Here is an 18,978-nt window from a genome sequence, read left to right on the forward strand (position 1 = left end):
TAACATCCAGACCACACTTCCTGCCCAGAGGAGATTCAGGGGTGGAGTTTGGGATTGTGTTAGTTTATTGTTTAAAACTCTTGCTATCACAAATAAATAGTCTGTAAAAATAACAGCAAAGCAAAGCAAATGTATTTCCTGAGTAATGCATTAAAGTGTTTTACAAAAAGAAATTTCCACATGTTAAAACGTAAAATATTCTTTTACTGTAAATATTTGTGGTCTTATTTGGGGGGAAAAGTCAGAAAATGCACACTAATGCATTTTTAAACTATAAATAAAGATTGCATCCTGTACTACAGAAACAGAAAGTTTTATAATTTTTTTGGAACTAAGGTCTATAGACCCAAGGGATTGAGCGCTGCTAGAGTTCAAAGCAGTTCAAAGGCCAGGAGAATGAAATGGTCCCATGGTGGGGGGAGCGGAGGACGACTGTTAAGGAATTGAAAAGAGCCAGCAATGGTTCCCACCATTATTTTAAAGCCCTCCCAGTAGACAGCAGAGAAGATCTACTCAGGGATAGGATACTTTCACATACAAGCACACATAGCTGAGTCCTTAAACATTTTTCCGCATGAATGGTTCTTCTGGTCTACTTAAAACTTTGTTCCAGTGAAGCAAAACTTCTTGTCATCTCCCCTACACAACGTGCTCGTTCTTGCCTCCATGCCTTTGCCCATGACATTCTCTTCAGAGAATGCCTGATTCACAACTCTTTCCTTATATTTCTGCTTTTTTGTCTTTTAAAGCTCAGCTTAAAACTCCGCTCCCCTAGAAATTCTTTTCTAATTAACTCCATGTAACTCTGACCCACTCAATTGTTTCCCTGTGGGCCAAATAGATGCATCTTACACTATATTTCTAAATAATTGTTTTGCTTTTACTGCCCCCGCCTATCAGTTTGTCTTACTGTGGTGGCTTGCGTGTTACTATGATGCTGGAAACTATGCCACTAGTGTTTCAAATACCAGCAGGGTCACCCACAGTGGACAGGTATCCACAGACCTTCCAGCCTAAAACAGACGAGGAAGAAAGGGCTGCTGATCTAACTCTGGAAATTAGCCAACGACAACCTTACAAGTCACAACAGAATATTTTCCGATACAGAGTTTGAAGACGAGCCCCCTAGGTTGGAAGGACTCAAAATAGACAGTGCCAAAACAATGGACTTGAACATGCCAATGATGGTGAAGATGATGCAGGATTGGGCAACATATTGTTCAGTTTATACATGGGATCCCACGAGCCGGAACTGACTCGACAGCAACTAATAGCAACAGCAGCGTGTTGCTTTTTAAGTGCTTTCGGCTTTGTTCTGTGTGTGCATACTCTAGGTGTGGTGGTAGAGTGGTGGAATATGGGGGGTAAAGTCTGATCTGATTAGACTGTGAGCTTCTTAAGAGTAGAGACAATACACTCTGGTGGCATCATGGTATGCTGCGGTCAGACGTATTTCCTAAGTCTGACCTTGGGCAATACCATTGCACCACAATATGACAAATGTGAGCTACCTAGCACTCATACACATACATATACCCACTGCCGTCTAGTCGATTCTTACTCATAGAGACCTTATAGGACAGAGCAGAACTGCCCCATTAGGTTTCCAAGGAGTAGATGGTGAATTCGAACTGCTGACCTTTCGGCTAACAGCCAAACACTTAGGCGCTTGCCACCAGGGCTCCTACAGGGCACTCAGTAGGTGTTAAATAATAGGTACCTCCAATTTTTTTGTGATTCGAGTACAACGGTTAGTATGTAGGCTCTTATTTCCTGATTGCTGCTTATTTTTGTTGCTGTTATGATTGCTTAATAGAAATGGCCCACATTTATTCATTTATCAATTCAATACACTTAGAATCATTTTTACCATGACAGTTGCTTAACCAATTTGACCTCCCCACACCAAAAGACCTAATGCTTTTAACGGCACAATGAATAGTCTACAAGCTCCCCCCAACCACCACTCAAGCAAAGTTTCTCTCCATTTCTGTGCCTAGGTGTTCTTCTTACTATCTCCACCACTATACACAAACACACACCCTCCAGGCTGTGAGCTACACCTTTTCATTATTTCTTTCCTAATTCTAGTTCGGAAACCCTGGTGGCGTAGTGGTTAAGAGCTATGGCTGCCAACCAAAACGGTTGGCAGTTTGAAGCCACCAGGTGCTCCTGGGAAATCCTATGGGGCAGTTCTACTCTGTCCTATAGGCTTGCTATGAGTTGGAATCGACTCATTGGCAATGGATTTGGTTTGGTTTTTGGTAATTGTAGCTTCCTCTTGGTTTTAATTCTAAACCGATTTTATCCATATAAAAACACCACACAAGCTACAGAATGCAGTTTGGCCTGGATCCTGCCTCTAGGCCCAGGCCTGATTTTATTTCATGTTTATAGCAGAGAAGTTCACAACAGTGGGCATCATGCAGGTACAGACAGGTACATGCTAGAGACTCAGAAATGAACGAAAAGAGGCTTAGGTTCGGAGCTGGAGGACCTGGACTTCCAGATCGGTTTGTCATGAAATATATGTTGGTAGCTGTTGGGGAGGCAGCCCCCAACTCCTGGCAACCCCAGGCACGATGGAATGAGCCGCTCCTTGGTCCTGCCACGCCCATAGTGTTGTGATCCCTAGGGTTTTCACTGGCCAGTTTTTGGAAGTAGACTACCGGGCCTTTCTTCCTAGTCTGTTTTAGCCTAGAAGTTCTGCTGAAACATGTTCAGCATTAGAGTAGCACACAAGCCTCCGATGACAGACAGGTGGTAGCTGTACATGAAGTGCATTTGCTGGGAATCGAACCTGGGTCTCTTGCACGGAAGGCAGGAATTCTACCACTGAACCACCCATGAACACCCCCTGTATACTACTAGGCAAATCATTTAATCTTTTGACCCTCAATTTCTTCCTTGGGGAGTGGGCTATGAATCTTGCCTACTCACAGGATCACAGGACTTTAGTGTGGATTATAGCAGATAACGGAAACAAAAGGCTTTAGAAAACATACATAAATGTTAGCTCTTAATGAAGATGATGATGATGTGGCCTGATGCGCCTACGTGAAGTGTCTTCTTCACCTTCGTTTGTCTCTAGTAAGTATCTTTGGACGCTTAGCAGTTAACACTCTATTTGTTAACTTCTCGTATCTTTCCATTAAGACTTCGTGTCTTCATGTCCTTAACTGCGTGAACCACATGACTGTGTATAGAGGCGATTTTATAACAAAGAGTACCAAAAAAAAACCCAAACGCATTGCGGTCGAGTCGATTCTGACTCACAGCAACCCTATAGTACAGAGTAGAACTGCCCCATAGAGTTTCCAAGGAGCAGCTGGCAGATTTGAACTGCTGACCTTTTGGTTAGCAGCCAAGCTCTTAACCACTTACATCTCTTTAAGTAGTCCCTTTCAAGATTTTATGCTTATTCCAAAGAAGCTACCAACCTTCGACGTTTTAAATGCTTCTTAAAGACCTGATCTGGTTTGACGGGTACAAGAAAACATTATTGTTTTAAGTATTATATTTCTGATGTTTGGTCAAATACGGGATTATCCAATTTAATCATCCATGCTATTCATCAAAGTTGTTTCCAAATGGTTCTTAATTAAAAATATGCCCTCAAAAGACAAAGAATACACGAAAGGTCGTGCATGCCACAAGCTCCAGGGGCAATTCCAAAAGAGGGGCTCCTAACATATAACAGGAGAATCACTTCGTTGACAATATACTCTCCCAGGGTGACCACACTGAAGGTTCAGCTTACGTTTTGCTCTATAAGTCTTGGTGTATTTAAGTAAAAGTCAGTCACACCCCGTTATACCTGTACCCAGCTTCCCCTTAGAATAGTGCTGAGCACATAGTAGGTGTTCAATAGTTTGTAATTGATGTGTGGCTTAGTGTTAAGGTGAAGTTAAGGAAGAGTTTGACATAAGTAGATCGCAAAAGAATGTTAAAAATATTATGAAGGGAGTACATTTTTTAACATATGGCTAAGCCTAGATTTTAGCCATGTATCTTCTGAGATACACATTCCATGATTTTAATGATTTTAAAGAAGAATTTTAACTTTAGGAATTTGGATACTTGTTTCAGAACTAGAGGAAAAACATATTGGCACACAGCGGAAAAAGTTAATCTGGGAGCCTTGGCAATTGAGCTATTAAGCAACGGGTAGCAAGTGCCCAAGGCACTTCTTCCATGTGAATTTGGAGAGCAGTTGGGAAAGATTAAGGGACGTTTGTTTAAACTGGATTCTTCACTTATGAGTAGCAATATATTAAGGCTGCATGAAAGGAATGTGGAATCTGAGAACATATGTTCAAATTCAGAGAAATTATTAAATCTGTTATCCATTTCCTGCTTCCGTAAAGCTTATCACCAAGAAAATCCCATGGAGCACTTCTACTCCGTAACACATGGGGTCACCATGAGTCGGAATTGACTCAAAGGTAACGAGTTTGCTTTCGTTGGGCAGGTATCTATTACTTCAGTCAATGTTAGTTGAATAACTCCCCAGTTCTGGGCTCTGTGCTAGGTACTGGAGAGAGCGTACTAGAGAGAACGTTTCCAGTGTCCTTCTGTTAGCCATCGTTACAAGAGCTATAACTGACCTGATGGCAACTGGCATGAAGGAAAAGTGAAATACATTAATAAAGTGAGTAAAGGGGGTCTTAATTTTTATAGAAGGGACAAAGAAGAACTTTCTGAAACAGTTTCTTCATCTGAAAGAAAGTACTGGTAAAAATGGTTATAAGTGTAGGTTCCTGTTTATTTTAAGAATCTTGCTGAACTACTGAAATATTGGCCATTTATCTATCTGGGACTAATGGAAAGGGAAAGAAAACCACCAGCAACTGAAAGTCAAGCAGTTCATGATGATGAAATGTAGTAGTTCGCTGGTGTCAATACAATAAAGCTGGGTGATATTACAAAATGTAGATCCAATACAAGTCACCAGGTCTGGAAGGCACCTTTACTGCGGCTTTAAAGGGCCTACCCAAGCTACTTGCCGAACCAGTTGAAGCCGTTTATGCAAAAGTTTGCTGGAGAAAGCCCAAAATATTAAAGGGAGAAAGCAATTACCTTTAGATTGGAGACAGGATTCTAAGTGCTGAAATTTGTTGATTAAAAAACAATTTAAACTGGATGCTGTGTTTGTTAGAAGAGAAAAGTAATCAATGCATAACATATTATTTAAATTATTGGAGCCTCCAGTTTTGAACTGTCTGAACACTGAACATGTCTACCAAAATGTAAACTTCACGTGGGGTGGGATTTTTGTCTCTAGAGCTTGGAACACCGCCTGCGTTCGCATTAGCATTCACTTTTAAGTGAATGAATGAAAAGCAAAATAACAAATGATGTCAAAACTTACGTAGGAAAGGAAGAAAATTACCAGCATGTAACACAGAAAAAATAACTTGAAGAGATTAAATATATTAAACTGAGTTTATGGAAAGAAATTCCCAAACCAGTATTTTTATCCTAACAAAAGAAGTATAAAGACCTAAGGAAACAGCCCAACTGGTGAAATCAGATAATCAGATTGCAAAGCTGTTTCAAAGGGTGTGGAATTACATTATGTTCAATTTGAAAGGTAACCAAACTCCCACTTTAGGGCGGTTACCATAAGGCTTTCAAAGGATTGCTTTGCTTTCTATGTGACGTTACAGAACTGCAGTTTGGAAGGTACAATAGCGTGGGTGTATCCACGTCTATCCATTTAGGAGTCCACGTTCAGCCACTGTTCCTTCACAGGTAGTCCCCATCTTCTGACGGGGTTCTGACGCCTCCATCCTAAGTCAGTTCCAGCATAAGTCAAATATCTCTCTTTTTTTAATTTTCATTATTATTGTTTTTTATTATCAGTATCTTTATAAATCCAATCTTTGAACATCTTCGAGTGAATATCTGAGGATGAGAACATCAGCAAATTACACACTGCAACATTATGTGTAGTACGTATTACTAACAATAAGATGTTAAAAACAAAAACAAAAAAACAAGAAACAGACGGTCTTAAGCGCAGTTTGTCATAACCCAAATGCGTCGTAAGTCGGGGATTACGTGTATTTGAAGATGATGCTATCAGTATTGACTTTCCTCTGCATTCTTTTGAATGTTGCAGGAAAGACCAGTGCATAACTCGCTACCGATGGTGAGGCCCATGTGTGTGTCTTGTCCTTTGGTGTGTTGCCCCGTGTGAAGTGATGTGGTGCTCAATCTGCTGAAAAGCTTTTGCTTAGGAAGACCCACCCAATATCTCATGACTGGCCCTGGGTTGACCTGTTAGCTCTATTGCTTCCCAGCACTCCATGAACATGTTATTCTTTTTTTTTTTTAATTTTCAACCTACCTTAAATGTCCTTTCTCCTGACCAAGTATTTGCCAATACAGCTTGGTTTATGCATACACTTGTTCAAAAGATTGTTGTATTGAAATATCAGTAACCAGCAACTCCTATGTGTTGATAAAAATTAATGACTACAGTACCTACTATCCATTCTGACTCATAGTAACCCCGTAGGACAGAGTAGAACTGCCTTATAGGGTTTTCAAGGCAATAAATCTTTCCAGAAGCAGGCTGCCACATTTTTTTCCCACAGTGCACTGGTGGGTTCGAACCTTCGACCTTTCGGTTAGCAGCCAAATGCTTTAACCACTACATCACCAGGGCTCCCAGTAACATTTATAAAAGGAAACCCCAGTGGTATGGTGGTTAGGTAAAATTAGCAACCCTGTGATACCTCTGGAGGAGTCCTGGTGGCCCAGTGGTTAAAGCACTTGGCTGCTAACTGAAAGGTTGGCGGTTGGAACTCACCAGTGCACCATGGGATGAAGATGTGGTAGTCTGTTTCGGTAAAGATTTATTACCTTGAAAACCCTACAGGGCAGTTCTACCCTGTCCTATAGAATTGCTATGAGTCAGAATCGACTCTGTGACAATGGGTTTGGTTTTTGGTTTATGTTAAGCCTATAAGGAGACAGAACAGAGTCACTTTGCTATCCAGTCAATAGCATTTACGGGAAGATGTTTTACATCATGTATGAACTCTTATCTACTCCTATAGCTCCAGGTCATAAGCTTTAATTAGTTACCTAGGATATGTATTCTACCCCTGTGCAATGCCTTTTAGAAATTCAGAAACAATGTGGAAGTACAGGAGAATTTACAATATGGGGTGAATCAGCAAAGGTCATTTAGGAAATTGGGCTTTGCTACGTGTTGTTCTAGGCCCCAGGGAAGAAGAGTTAAATACGCCACACTCCCTTCCCTTCTCCAGCCCACGGTCAGCTGGGGGGCTGCGCGTACACAGTGTGGTGGAGGCAAGAACAGAAGAATGTCCAAGGTGCAGGGACAATACAGAATAAAAAGGGTGATTAATTAACTCCGTGGGCATGGGCAGGAGCGCAGGCATCCGGGAAGACTTCCAAGAGAAGGTTTTTAAAGATCGACCACGAGTCCATCAGGCAGAAAAGACAGGAGGACATTCCGGGAAGACAGAACAGATGACACAAGGCACAGGGGAGCCAGGCAGTATGTTGTGTTTGGGGGATTCCAAGCGGGCCAGCATTGCTGAACCCAGAGTGCTTGTGGGGGCTGGAAGGAGGCTGAATATCACTCCGATGTAGATTGTGCTGGTGAGGCATGAAGTGGCTCAGCCCCAACAAATGACTAGGCTGGCTCTTAGGCTCAAAGAAGGACTGTGTCACTTCTATGTACATGCTGATGGCTATGCACACAAGCATAGTTTATGTAATCACAAGGGCTTTTCACTTCTACGTTCATACATAATATGTAAATGGCAGCAGCCTTACATAGTTCTTAAGGTAAAATACGTCTCTCTTGAGGCCTTTTTTCCATTTGAGTGATGGGACATTTGAAGTGGTGAGGGTTGACACACAATAAAAACTTACCTTGTTACTGACAGAAGTACAATCAGGATCCAGGTTCTTCCATGAAAAGAAGAGATAGTTCTTTCCTGATGGATATTAGCCATGTTTCTCTTTAGCTGGGACAGCTCTTTGTTACCAAAAGGAACTGCCCGTCTTGTGGATTTCTTGTGTGTGTTAACCGAAAGATTGCAATAACCTTGTACACCGCCTGAAACAAAGCATGCCCTCGATGAATAGTCATAGGCTGGCTGGGTCTACTTAAAGCCCGTGATGTAGGAAATGTGCAGTTTTGTAAGCTTACTCATAAACTCTGGTGAATCTGTCATATTTGATAAATTCTTTGTTTACAAATGACTGCAATCTGTTAACACTCATTCGTATGAATTTAACATGTTTTTCATTTAGCCCTTTAAAAAGAGTATTATAATGCTAACTGTTTACTCTTAGGTAATGCATATTCCCTCTGAAGACACAGTGCGTGGTACGCGGTAGACTAGCACTCAAAATAAATGTTTGTTGAGTCAAAGCACCAGTTATTATGATTAATTGCTTGGCTACCAACCAAAAGGTTGGCCGTTCGAACTCACCCAGTGGCTCTGCAGGAGAAAAGACTGGGCAATTTGCTCCCATAAAGATTAAAACAAAAACAAAAAACCCCACTGCTCTCAAGTTGATTCCCACTCACAACAACCCTACAGGACAGGGTAGAACTGCCCCATAGGGTTTCCAAGGAGTGCCTGATTGATTCGAACTGCTGACCTTTTGGTTAGCAACCACAGCACTTAACCACTACACCACCAGGGTTTCCCCATAAAGATTACAGCCTAGAAAATCCTATGGAGCAGTTCTACTTATGGGGTTGCTATGAGTCCACATCAACTCAATGGGCACCTGACAACAACAACAACAACAATAATAATAAAGGCCCTTGATTCTTCAGTAGCTAAAGCCATCTATAGATTCCGACTCATAGCAACCCTGTGGGACAGAGTAGAACTGCCCCACAGAATTTCCAAGGAGCACCTGGTGGATTTGAACTGCCGACCTTTTGGTTAGCAGCTGTAGCCCTTAACCACTAGGCTACCAGGGTTTCCTTCAGTAGTTAAACCTCTTCATTATAAATGTTGACCTTATAAAGAAATGCTGTCCAACAAAGATATAATATAAGCCACATACATAATTTTATGTTTTTCAGTAGCAACATTTGAAAAAGTAAGAATAGTTGAAATTAATTTTAATATTTTATTTAACCAAATATATCCAAAAATATTAGCATTTCAACATGTAATCTGGTGTGTATTTCATACTTGTAGCACATCGCAACTCAGATGCTAAATTTTCATCGGAAATACTCGATATCGTAGCCCTGGTGGCATAGCAGTTAAGAGCTGCGGCTGCTAACCAAAAGGTCAGCAGTTTGAATCCACCGCCACTTCTTGGAAACCCTATGGGGCAGTTATACTCTGTCTTATAGGGTCGCTATGAGTCAGAATTGACTCAATGGCAGCAGGTTTTTTTTGGTTTTATTAAGATTTTAGAAAATTTAGATTGAAAAGCTTTTTCAAATATACTTAAAATTTTTCCAATAACTGAATCAAATGTCAGTTTTAAAATTTGAATTTTTAAAAAAATAAAATGAAAACTTCAGCCCCTTGGTTAGCTCCACGTCAAGTGCTCACTAGCCATGTACGGCTAGTGCCTACTGCGTTGGCTCGTGCAGGTCTGGAGGGCTGACGGGAGCAAAGCTCTTTTAGCACGTTTCAGTGTGTATGTTTAGCACCTTGTAGTCTTGATTTCTCTTTTATTGTCTCAGTACTTCGATTTTCTTCCGAAACTTTTATTACCCTAACACCTTAAATTAAAACAAACAAAAACCAAACCAGTTGTCCAGTTGACTCCAACTCATGGCGGCCCCATGCGTGTCAGAGCAGAACTGTGCTCCATGAGGTTGCAGTGACTGATTTTTCACAAGCAGATTACCAGGCCTTTCTTCCGACGTGCCTCTGGGTGGACTGGAACCTCTAACCCTTCAGTTAGCAGCCCACGGCATTAACCTTTTGCACCACCCAGTTAACCAAACCAAACTGAAACTATTGCCACTGAGTGGGTTCCGACTCATGTCTAGCCCACATGTTTCAGAGTAGGACTGTGCTCCATAGGGTTTTCGGTGGCTGCAATCTTTACAGAAGTAGATCACCCGGCCTTTCTTCTGCAGTGCCACTGGGTGAGTTTGTACCACCAACCTTTTGGTTAGTAGCCCAGCACAAACTATTAGCAACACCCAGTTAGAAGCCTCTGAGTTGAATATGCCACATTAGTTAACAATACTGAGGAAAATAATTCAGAATATTTCTTTTGCCATTTCTTCACAGTCACAGACACACGGAGCATTATACAGTAACAAGGCAATTTTGCTCGTGAGCGTTCATATCACTAAGGTCTGTGGCTAAGCAGTTTTAATGCGACCATAGTACTGCTTCATGTCGATTTGAGCGGAAGGGAGCTCACACATGGGGAAGCATTCAATAACTCCTCAAAAAACCCCAACGGCTTTTTTTTTTTTAACCTATACAAAGCGCATTTTCATTTTGTTTCATTATACACCGAGCCTAAAGCTATGGGTATGAAAAGGGATTATTTGAACACCATTTTTGGACAGATGGAGTTGTTTCTAGTATACTTTGCTAGCTAGAATTACGGATTTGAGTTTCCCAGTAACGACTATCTTTGAATGCAATTCCATTATTATAGAATTTTCCTTATTCCAAATTGCTTTTTTCCCAAGTGTGTTGATTTTTTAAAATAAGTATCCCTCATTGTTTATTACCTAATATTCCATAAGTTTCAATATGCGAAGGCCCGGTGTGGCCAATATAGCTAAGAGATTTGCCCAGGATTTCTCATGTACACTTGACAGTCTGCAGAAGCCACTGGGCTAGAATCCCGGTCTCTCCTTCAAGCTCTGTCTCTAATTGGCCATTGTACCTTACAGGGGTGAACCTTTGGGTCTTGTGCCTGGTGCACGATTGAACAGTGCCACATATTCCTGCTCTCTTCTTCAGTAACCTGATGCATTTGTGATCTTGAGTGAGTCAGTTGAGTGGGATTTTGTACAGTGGAAATAAATATGCCTGTGAGGGTCACCGTAAGGGTAACATTATAATAGGTGAGCGTGCTTTGAAAGGCAAAGTTCAAGTGAGCAGTTAAGGAATGATTTATATGCCAATGGGGCCGAGCCTCCTTTTACAGGTACTTGTCTATTCCCAGGTCAACACAGGTACTGTTGTAACACAAGGTACTCTTGCGTGGCTGCAGCAGTGAGTGGTGGGGCTGACACTGCGCCAGTAGCCCCTATGGGCAGCCGTGGCTCTAGTTGATCAGGGCCGTTAAAGCGCAGCCTCTGCCCTGGCAGCTTCCGTACATCTTGTTGAATCAGGACCTCCACAGAGGGAGTGTAAAAGCTTGGTATTCCCAGTTGCACACCGTAACTCAGGATGCAGCCTTACTCTTCCAAAGCCTGAATTCTGTTTGAGGAGTGGTGATGAACACCCAAAGGGTCTTGTGATTTTTATTTGCTTTGTGAAGCTGAGAAATGTTTACGAGATAAAATGCTAAATAAGTAAATACATAGACGGTGTTCTAAAAAAACAAAAAACCCAAACCCACTGCCCTGGAGTAGATGCAATCCCGACTCATAAGGACCCTGTAGGACAGGGTAGAACTGCCGCATAGGATCTACAAGGCTGTAAATCCTTCCAGAAGCTAACTGCCACATCTTTCTGCTGGGGAGCGGCTAGGGGGTTCGAACTGCCAACCTTGCCATTAGCAGCCCAGCGCTTTAACTATTGTGCTACTTCTAGAAAGGAATATATGCTGAGTGAGTTTTTTTTCCCGTCAGAGGATATTTGTATTTGCTTTTTTTAGGTCTTTTGGGACATGTTTTAAGGGTCAAGTGTTAACTTTTCAGAAACAACGTTTAATGATTCAGAATAAAAACCATCTGGTACAGAGATTCCTCCCTGACATGGAGGAACTTCAGGGGAGAGGAGGAATTTCCCATCGTCTTAAGGTTCCCATCGGAGGCTTACGGAAGTAGCTCCAAAATTGGATCTACATCCTTCTATCTATTGTTCCTTTCATCTTCCTGCCTACCCATGAAAGGAAGCGAAAAAGAAATACTGGACTAGTGAGATGGGAAGGTTTTTGTCCTGGAGGGTAAGAGCGTGCAAAATCTAAGCTCTCAAGTAAGACAGAAAGGAACACCATAGCCCTAAGGAGCTAATGGACCGTAGACCGTGCACTACAATGAGCTGCAGGAAAGGCGAGCAAGGCACCTGGAGGAGGTAGCACAGGGCCCAAATCAGGGACAGCTCTCCTCCCTCCCTACACAAGCTCGCCTCAGTGACACTTCCTTGTGTCCCAGGAAGTGACGACCAGCCAATGTAGCCTTTGTGACTCCCGGGTCTCACCCTCTCTGGGGGTGCTGTAGGGCCAGCCGTGCGACCTCTTCCGCTGGCCACCTTCCCAAGGAGGCTATGCCGTCCGGGGCGCCTCGGCGAGCTGCCTGGGCTGAGCACCCCTCCGTGGCTGCTGGCAGCACCCTTTGCCCAGCTGTTAGTGTGACCCTGAACCCCACGGCTCCCTGGAGAAGGGGACGGAGAAAGGGCGTAGACAGGACAGGGACTGAGACAGCGTGCGAACCCGGATGGAGGAGAATTTCAGAATGGGCAAAGTCCCGAGGTAGGATATAGGAGGTGTAGGATCCAGTAGGATTATACCCAGTTCTTCCCCGGTGGAACCGACAAAAAGCCGCTTCTCTGCATCAGCTCCCTCTCACCCAAACCCCGCAAAAACCAAACACGTTTAAAAATAAAATCACCAGAGGCTGAGGCGCCCGTAAACCCCGCGGGTGGGGCGAGAAGCAAAAATAAACACTGGGACTCGCGGGCCGCAGACGCGGGCGGAGGAGGGAGGCGGCCCCGCATCCCTAATGAGGGAATGAATGGAGAGGCCCCCTCGGCTGGCGCCCGCCCACCCGGCGGCGGCCGCCAAGTGCCTCTGGGCGCTGCGTGCCGCGCCCGCCGCTCCGCGCGCAGCCGGCTCGGCCGCTCCTCCCGGCAGAGGCGCGGCGGCGGGGAGCGCGGAGCGCGGCGGGACGGGCGGCCGGGACGCGGGCTCCGGGAGCGGGGGCGCCGCCGCCGTGGGCCCCGCGCGCGTGGCTGCGGCTCGGCCGGCGGCGCTGCACACCTGAGCGGGCGCGGAGCAGGGAGCGCGGCGCGGGCGGCGCTGTCAGGGCCGCGGCTCCGGGACGAGCCCGGCAGTGATTGGAGGCGCCGGCTCCCCCTCGGCCATGGCCCGGGGAGCCTAGCGGGGCCCGGACACCGCCCCCCGGCTCCGCTGCCCGCCCCCGGCCTCGGCGCCGCATCCCGCCGGCCCGCGCCGGCGCCCGCCCTCGTCCGGAGCCCGCCCTCGCTCCGGCCCGCGTCCCCCGGCGCCGCCGCCGCGGGAAGCGGCTCCCCTCCTCTCCCTCCGCGTCCTCTCTCCGCTCTCCGCCGCCGGGGCCGCTGGTTGCAGCGCCCGCGGCCTGCGGGAGCCGCTCGCCCGGCCCGGCGCCGGCCTCGAGCTCGCGTCTGCACCCCTTCCCCTCGTCCCCGGGCCCCGCACCCAGCCTGCCGGCGAGACCCCGGCCCGACCCGCCGCCCGCACAAGATGTCGGCCCGGACGCCATTGCCAACGGTGAACGAGCGGGACACGGAGAATGTGAGTAACCGGAGCCTCCCGGGAGCGGCCGGCCGAAGCCCTCCGCCGACCCCCGCTTCGCCCTCGGCCCGGCCGCTCCCCGCCCCCAGCGCGGCCACCGAGGCAGGGTCTCCACCTGAGCCCGGCGCAGCCCTCGCCCCCTGCGCAGCCCCCGCTCCTCGTCCCAGCCCCGTTTGGCTGCTTTCCCCTGAAGGGGGAGGGCGGGGGCACTGTAAGTGGCGCCCTCCCCCTCGGAGTGGTCCTCCGGCCGAGGATGGGGTGATGAGGCGGCGAGGCAGAGGAGATGGCAGAGTGGGCAGTCGGACTGCTCTCCTTCTACCCCCGCATTCTGTGTCCCCACCCGAGTAATTGTTGTACCCGAACGGACGAGCCAGCCCCCTACCTCTTCCCGGCCTTGCTTTTCTGGATCTTTCAGTTCTGGGCACCCCCACCCCCCGCATTGCCCCGTGACTTTGCTGTTTGTAACGTTGTGCCCACATGTTGGGTCGTGGGCACCCGAGAGGGAAGGTGGGGAATGGAAGGGACGGGAGTGCCAGAAGAATACGTGTGTGTTTGTGTGTGTGAGTTTATGCTGCTCTGATACTCCAGGGGGTACGAGCAGGAGAATTTCAAAGAACACCTTCTGTGGCCTTGAGGTTCCAGCAAAATGTTTAAAAGCCCTATGAAGCCAACGGCTTTTTCTCCTCACCCTCAAGTCAGTGGTGATCATTCAGGGCAGGTTTTACTTTAAATATCTCTCCTCCTTCTTGGAGTGTCTGTCACAAGGTACATTTCTTTGAAGGAAGGATTTTCTGTGTCTTTGATCACAAAGCCCTCAGGACTTTTTAATCAAGATGCAGATGTCCCCGGTGTTTAAACACTTGAAAACCCAGAGAAGGAGGTCAGGTGTATTTCCACCTTTTGAAAAGTATGATTGTATGTGTGTGTGAGTTCCTTTGGGGGAAAGATTTTTTTTTTTCTCTCATTCTTCTAAACGAAACAAAACAAACAAAACAAAGTCCTCATGACGTGTAAATAGGGCCTTTGCTGATTTTCTGACTGGCTTTAAGGAGCTAGATGGGTACTAAGTTTTGTTCGGCTCTTCAGAGCTCTCAGGTTGTCTGGTTAACTCATCAGCCCTTCAGCACTTGATGTACCAATATGGTTAGTAAAATAGAATAATGAGTGGCTTGGCATTCTTAGACAAAAGGTGTGAGAGAGAAGAGACACAAGCTCACTTTGGAAGTAGAGGGGGTATAAACAAATATTTAATCTTGGGGAGTAGGGGCGAACAGAAACGTTAGTATAATTGTAGGAAGGGAGAATTAATTTCAGCATGAGATCGTTGTAGGAATACTTCATAAGATGTTTCACAGAATGATTTTGTCATCTCTAGTGTCAGGCATTTAAAATGGTAAAAGATAGTGTAAGGCTGCCCTCAAATTATGATTTAATTTGCCTCATGACTGTTGTTTTTTAAAATATAATCGATAATTTCAATTGAGAGATTGAAGAAGGTGAGGGAAAAGATGAAAAATTTGGTTGAAGTTGATTGTAAAGCCAAGTTGGTTCAGAATTTTTCTAACAGGAGCTCTCAAAAAATTCATTTCTGTCATTTAGGAGTGTGGATGAAAAGTAAGATGATGACCTTTGTGTTTATTAGCAAATTACTGTGTGTCAGCCTAGGAGGGGTGGGAAAATGCATGGTTTTTGTGTTTTCTTTTCTTTTGGATCTTGAATAACATAGCTCTTTTTGTGTGAATAAGGGACATTATGCTGACATGAGATAGCAATATAGGAATATGCATCAAATAATCATACAAAATGAAGCATTGAATGTAAGACCAGAAAATGGGGTTTTGATCTAAGCAGTAATAGTGGGATAATTTTTTTGTGTGAGTGCCTCCTGAAAATGGTTATGTTGTATAAACTCATTTGCTCTGTTCCTGAACATGTTATTTCCAAGTCGCTATTATGGTCTCTTCTCTAGTTGTCATTGCGTTGTAGGGCAGTCCCAGGGTTACCAACATCGGATTTAGACTCACGACCCATAGTTACAAACCAGCCCCCATAAAGCCTAGTATATTAAAAATTGGAGGTACATGCAGTGATTCGTAATAACAAAAATGTGCTACTTGATCAAAACACTATAATTATTACTAGTGTATTATTATGTCAAAGGTATTTTAGTATATCCGAAAGTTTTTTTTAACATTTTTTATGCATAGAAAGGCACATTATATACTAAGACAAACAATTTGTCTAACTCAGATACGAACTGTACCTAACTGTTCCAGTTTACATTCAAATCCGACTTAAAGACAGATTTAGGAATGGAACTCGTTCATAATCTGAGGACTACCTATACTTAAATACACCTCCATGTAACTTACTTTACCCACATCATCATTTTCTCTTCTTCGCCGTGGCAAATATCTATTATACTATGAAGAAAAAAAACTATAGCTGTTAATTAATCAATAGGTATGCAGTCAGCTCTGCACTTCAGCTGGAAGGGATACAGAAGAAGTATTTAAAACAAGGCCTGTGCCTTCCAGGAGAGTACAGGAGAGAGAAATGTAATCCCAAATATAGCATACAGTAGAAGACACTCTGTACTAGGGCTAACTTGGTTTATAAGTTGTAGGTGTTTATTGAAGGGACCACGAGTGATGGCTGTTGAATCACTCTTCGTGCCTCTTTCTTCCCTAGTTGATGGTACTGTCAGCCATGCTTAGTTACCTCTCGTTTATGAAACAAATTATCAAACCTGCTTGTTAGCTGCAATATTAATGCCAGTATGGCAGTCAAAATGTACATTTTTGCAGTCATTTTTAATTGATGTATTTAAAAAATAGTTGTGAAAATTTTACATTTGTACGACTGTTAAAGGCTTTTCATTCCTTTGCAGTATCGAAGACAGTGACTACAAACAATATTTAGAGATTAAAAAAATTTGGTAATCTAACAAACCGTCTTGGTATTTTATTGTCATTTGCAGTTCATGTAAAATTTTTTTAGCATACATGTAATATTTTGGATTTTGCATGCTTGGGAATATGTGGTGTCCATGCTTCCCAAGGTTTCAGTGGAGCTTCCAGACTAAGACTAGGAAGAAAGGCCTGGCAAGCTATTTCCAAAAAGCAGTCAGTAAAAACTCTGTGGATCCCAGTTGTCAGATCTGCAGCAGATCATGGGGATGGTGCAGAAACCGGGCACTGGTTCCTTCTGTTGTGCATGGGGTCCCCATGAGTCAGGGGCCAACTTGAAGGCAGCTAGCAGCAACAGTCCTCCCTGAAGTCACTAATATATATTGAGGATAAATTAAAAACATTCAAAAGGAGAATGTTACAGCACTGATCTCTTATATACTACCACTAATATATAGTGCATGGAGAGTTATTGATTTTCTTTGGGAACATTCTGCATGTACTTTTTCAGGAGTATTTTCTGAGGCGAAGGATTTGCGTGTGCGTTGTTAATAGGCTTCAGATGGTTCAATCCAACAAAACAGCCAGTGATGAATTTTGAAGGCAATAAATGCTTCGTTCATAGTGAAGTAAGAAAGACACATTTCAGATAACAGAAATAATTTATGCAGAATAATATACGACTTTAGGTCATGAAGAGTTAAGTCTAGAAAAGGAATGCATCTTTGTAATATATCTCTTTTCCTTTTGTTAGTTAATACTTGGATAATTCCAGCTTGGATATAGGTAATATATTACTATTAACTCTTTGATGCTTTTCTACGAAGCAAAAAAAAAAAATTTTTTTTTAGTGTTCAATATAACAAATGGATCCAAAATGCCCATGCTAGCTTTCTGTAAGGAGTCTCTGGGTGGTGCAAACAGTTAAGCACCTGACTAGTAGCTGAACGGTTGGTGGTTCGAAGCCACCTAGAGGCGCCTCGGAAGTAAGGCCTGATGACGTGCTTCCAAGAGATCACAACCGTGAACACCGTAGGGAACGTGTCTGCTGTGCGCGCATGGGGTCGCCGCGAGTCAGAATCCAGGTGACGGCAGCTGACAACACCAACAGGCTGTCTGAAATGACCTTTTGGTCAGTATGAAAAAACTTGGCTACTTCTTGGGATGTTTTACAATTAAATTTGGTTAAATTTAATTTGAAACCTTTAAGAATCCTCCTTAGAAGTGAGGATGGCGAGACTGTCTCATGTACTTTAGACATATTACCAGGAGGAATCATTCTCTGGAGAAGGACATCATGCTTGGTAAAGTAGGGGGTCAGCGAAAAAAGAGGAAGACCCTCAGTGAGATGGATCGACACAGCGGCTACAACGATGGACTCAAGCATAACGATGATTGTGAGCGTGGCCCAGGACCGGGCAGTGTTTCAATCTGTTATGCACAGGGTTGCTATGAGTTGGAGCTGAGCTGACCTGATGACATCTAACAAGAACTCTTGTTGATAATTTGCTTGATTGATCTAAAAATTCAGTGTGAAACTAACAAATATTTAATGTAACTAAGGTGGACATCAGTAGTTTGCACTATGGAAATTATTGTTAATCACAGGAAAAGACAAGAGGAAGCTTGCCTTTGCCCCAGCTTAGGTTTAGACAGTAGCCCATGCTTGCCCCCGTCTTCCTATCACGTCGCAATCGAATTGGCAACTGACTTTGTCTCCTATGAGGCTGAGTTCCGAGGGCTGGTCTCTCTTTCAGCCTATATCACCAGCACCCAGCACGGTAACTGTAGGAGATGAATGCTGTAACATTCTCCTTTTGAATTTATCCTCAAAGTAAGCTAGTGACGTTGGGAAGAGTAGAGATCACATATAACAACCTGAGAGACTGCAGCCTTCAGAGAGAAAGTGAAGCCACCTGGCCAGGGTTATAATGAACCTCCAGTGTTCTTCCACTGTTGCTCTTCTTATGCTCTTGGTTTTTGAAGGTGATTTTTTGTTTGTTTTTGTCTCTGAAATTTGAAGAGAGCTTACAAAATGATCTAAGATGCTTTGTTAGAGGAAGAACAAGGATGCTGTCTTCACCTTTACTTCCGTACTTTTGCTGTGTCTGGAATGCCTGCTCTTTTTCCCTTATCCCATACTTTGAAATCCTTTAAGCTTAACTCATGAGTTTTAGAAGACTTCTGACATGATTGCAGCTAGCATTGCTGTTTGTTGTAACTGAACACCTGTGTTTACTACCTGTCCACACCAGTGGTCTCCAAAGTGAATGTGGAGGACAGTCCACTGGTAGAAAAACATCTCCAACTTTTAGCACTGTTATTAAGTGGCGCAGCTGCTAACCAAAAGGTCGGCAGTTCGAATCCACCGGGTGCTCCTTGAAAACCCTGTGGGGCAGTTCTGCTCTGTGCTGTA

The 18,978-nt window shown here is 44.2% G+C and overlaps 1 protein-coding gene across 7 annotated transcripts in view; it reads left to right on the forward strand.

Annotated features, from left to right (window-relative positions):
* The first annotated feature begins 13,336 nt into the window (after positions 1 to 13,336).
* Positions 13,337 to 18,978, forward strand: part of MARK1 (microtubule affinity regulating kinase 1) — a 153,887-nt gene continuing 148,245 nt past the window's right edge. For all 7 annotated transcript variants that reach the window (XM_049867993.1, XM_049867995.1, XM_049867987.1 and 4 more), the window contains exon 1: positions 13,337 to 13,653. Coding sequence is in view for 5 of the 7 variants with exons in the window: in XM_049867987.1 (XP_049723944.1) it covers positions 13,603 to 13,653 (51 nt within the window). In the remaining 2 variants the exon portion in view is untranslated. The remainder of the gene's footprint in view (positions 13,654 to 18,978) is intronic.

This window comes from Elephas maximus, chromosome 24, assembly GCF_024166365.1.
Source record: "Elephas maximus indicus isolate mEleMax1 chromosome 24, mEleMax1 primary haplotype, whole genome shotgun sequence".
NCBI classification, from domain to species: domain Eukaryota; kingdom Metazoa; phylum Chordata; class Mammalia; order Proboscidea; family Elephantidae; genus Elephas; species Elephas maximus.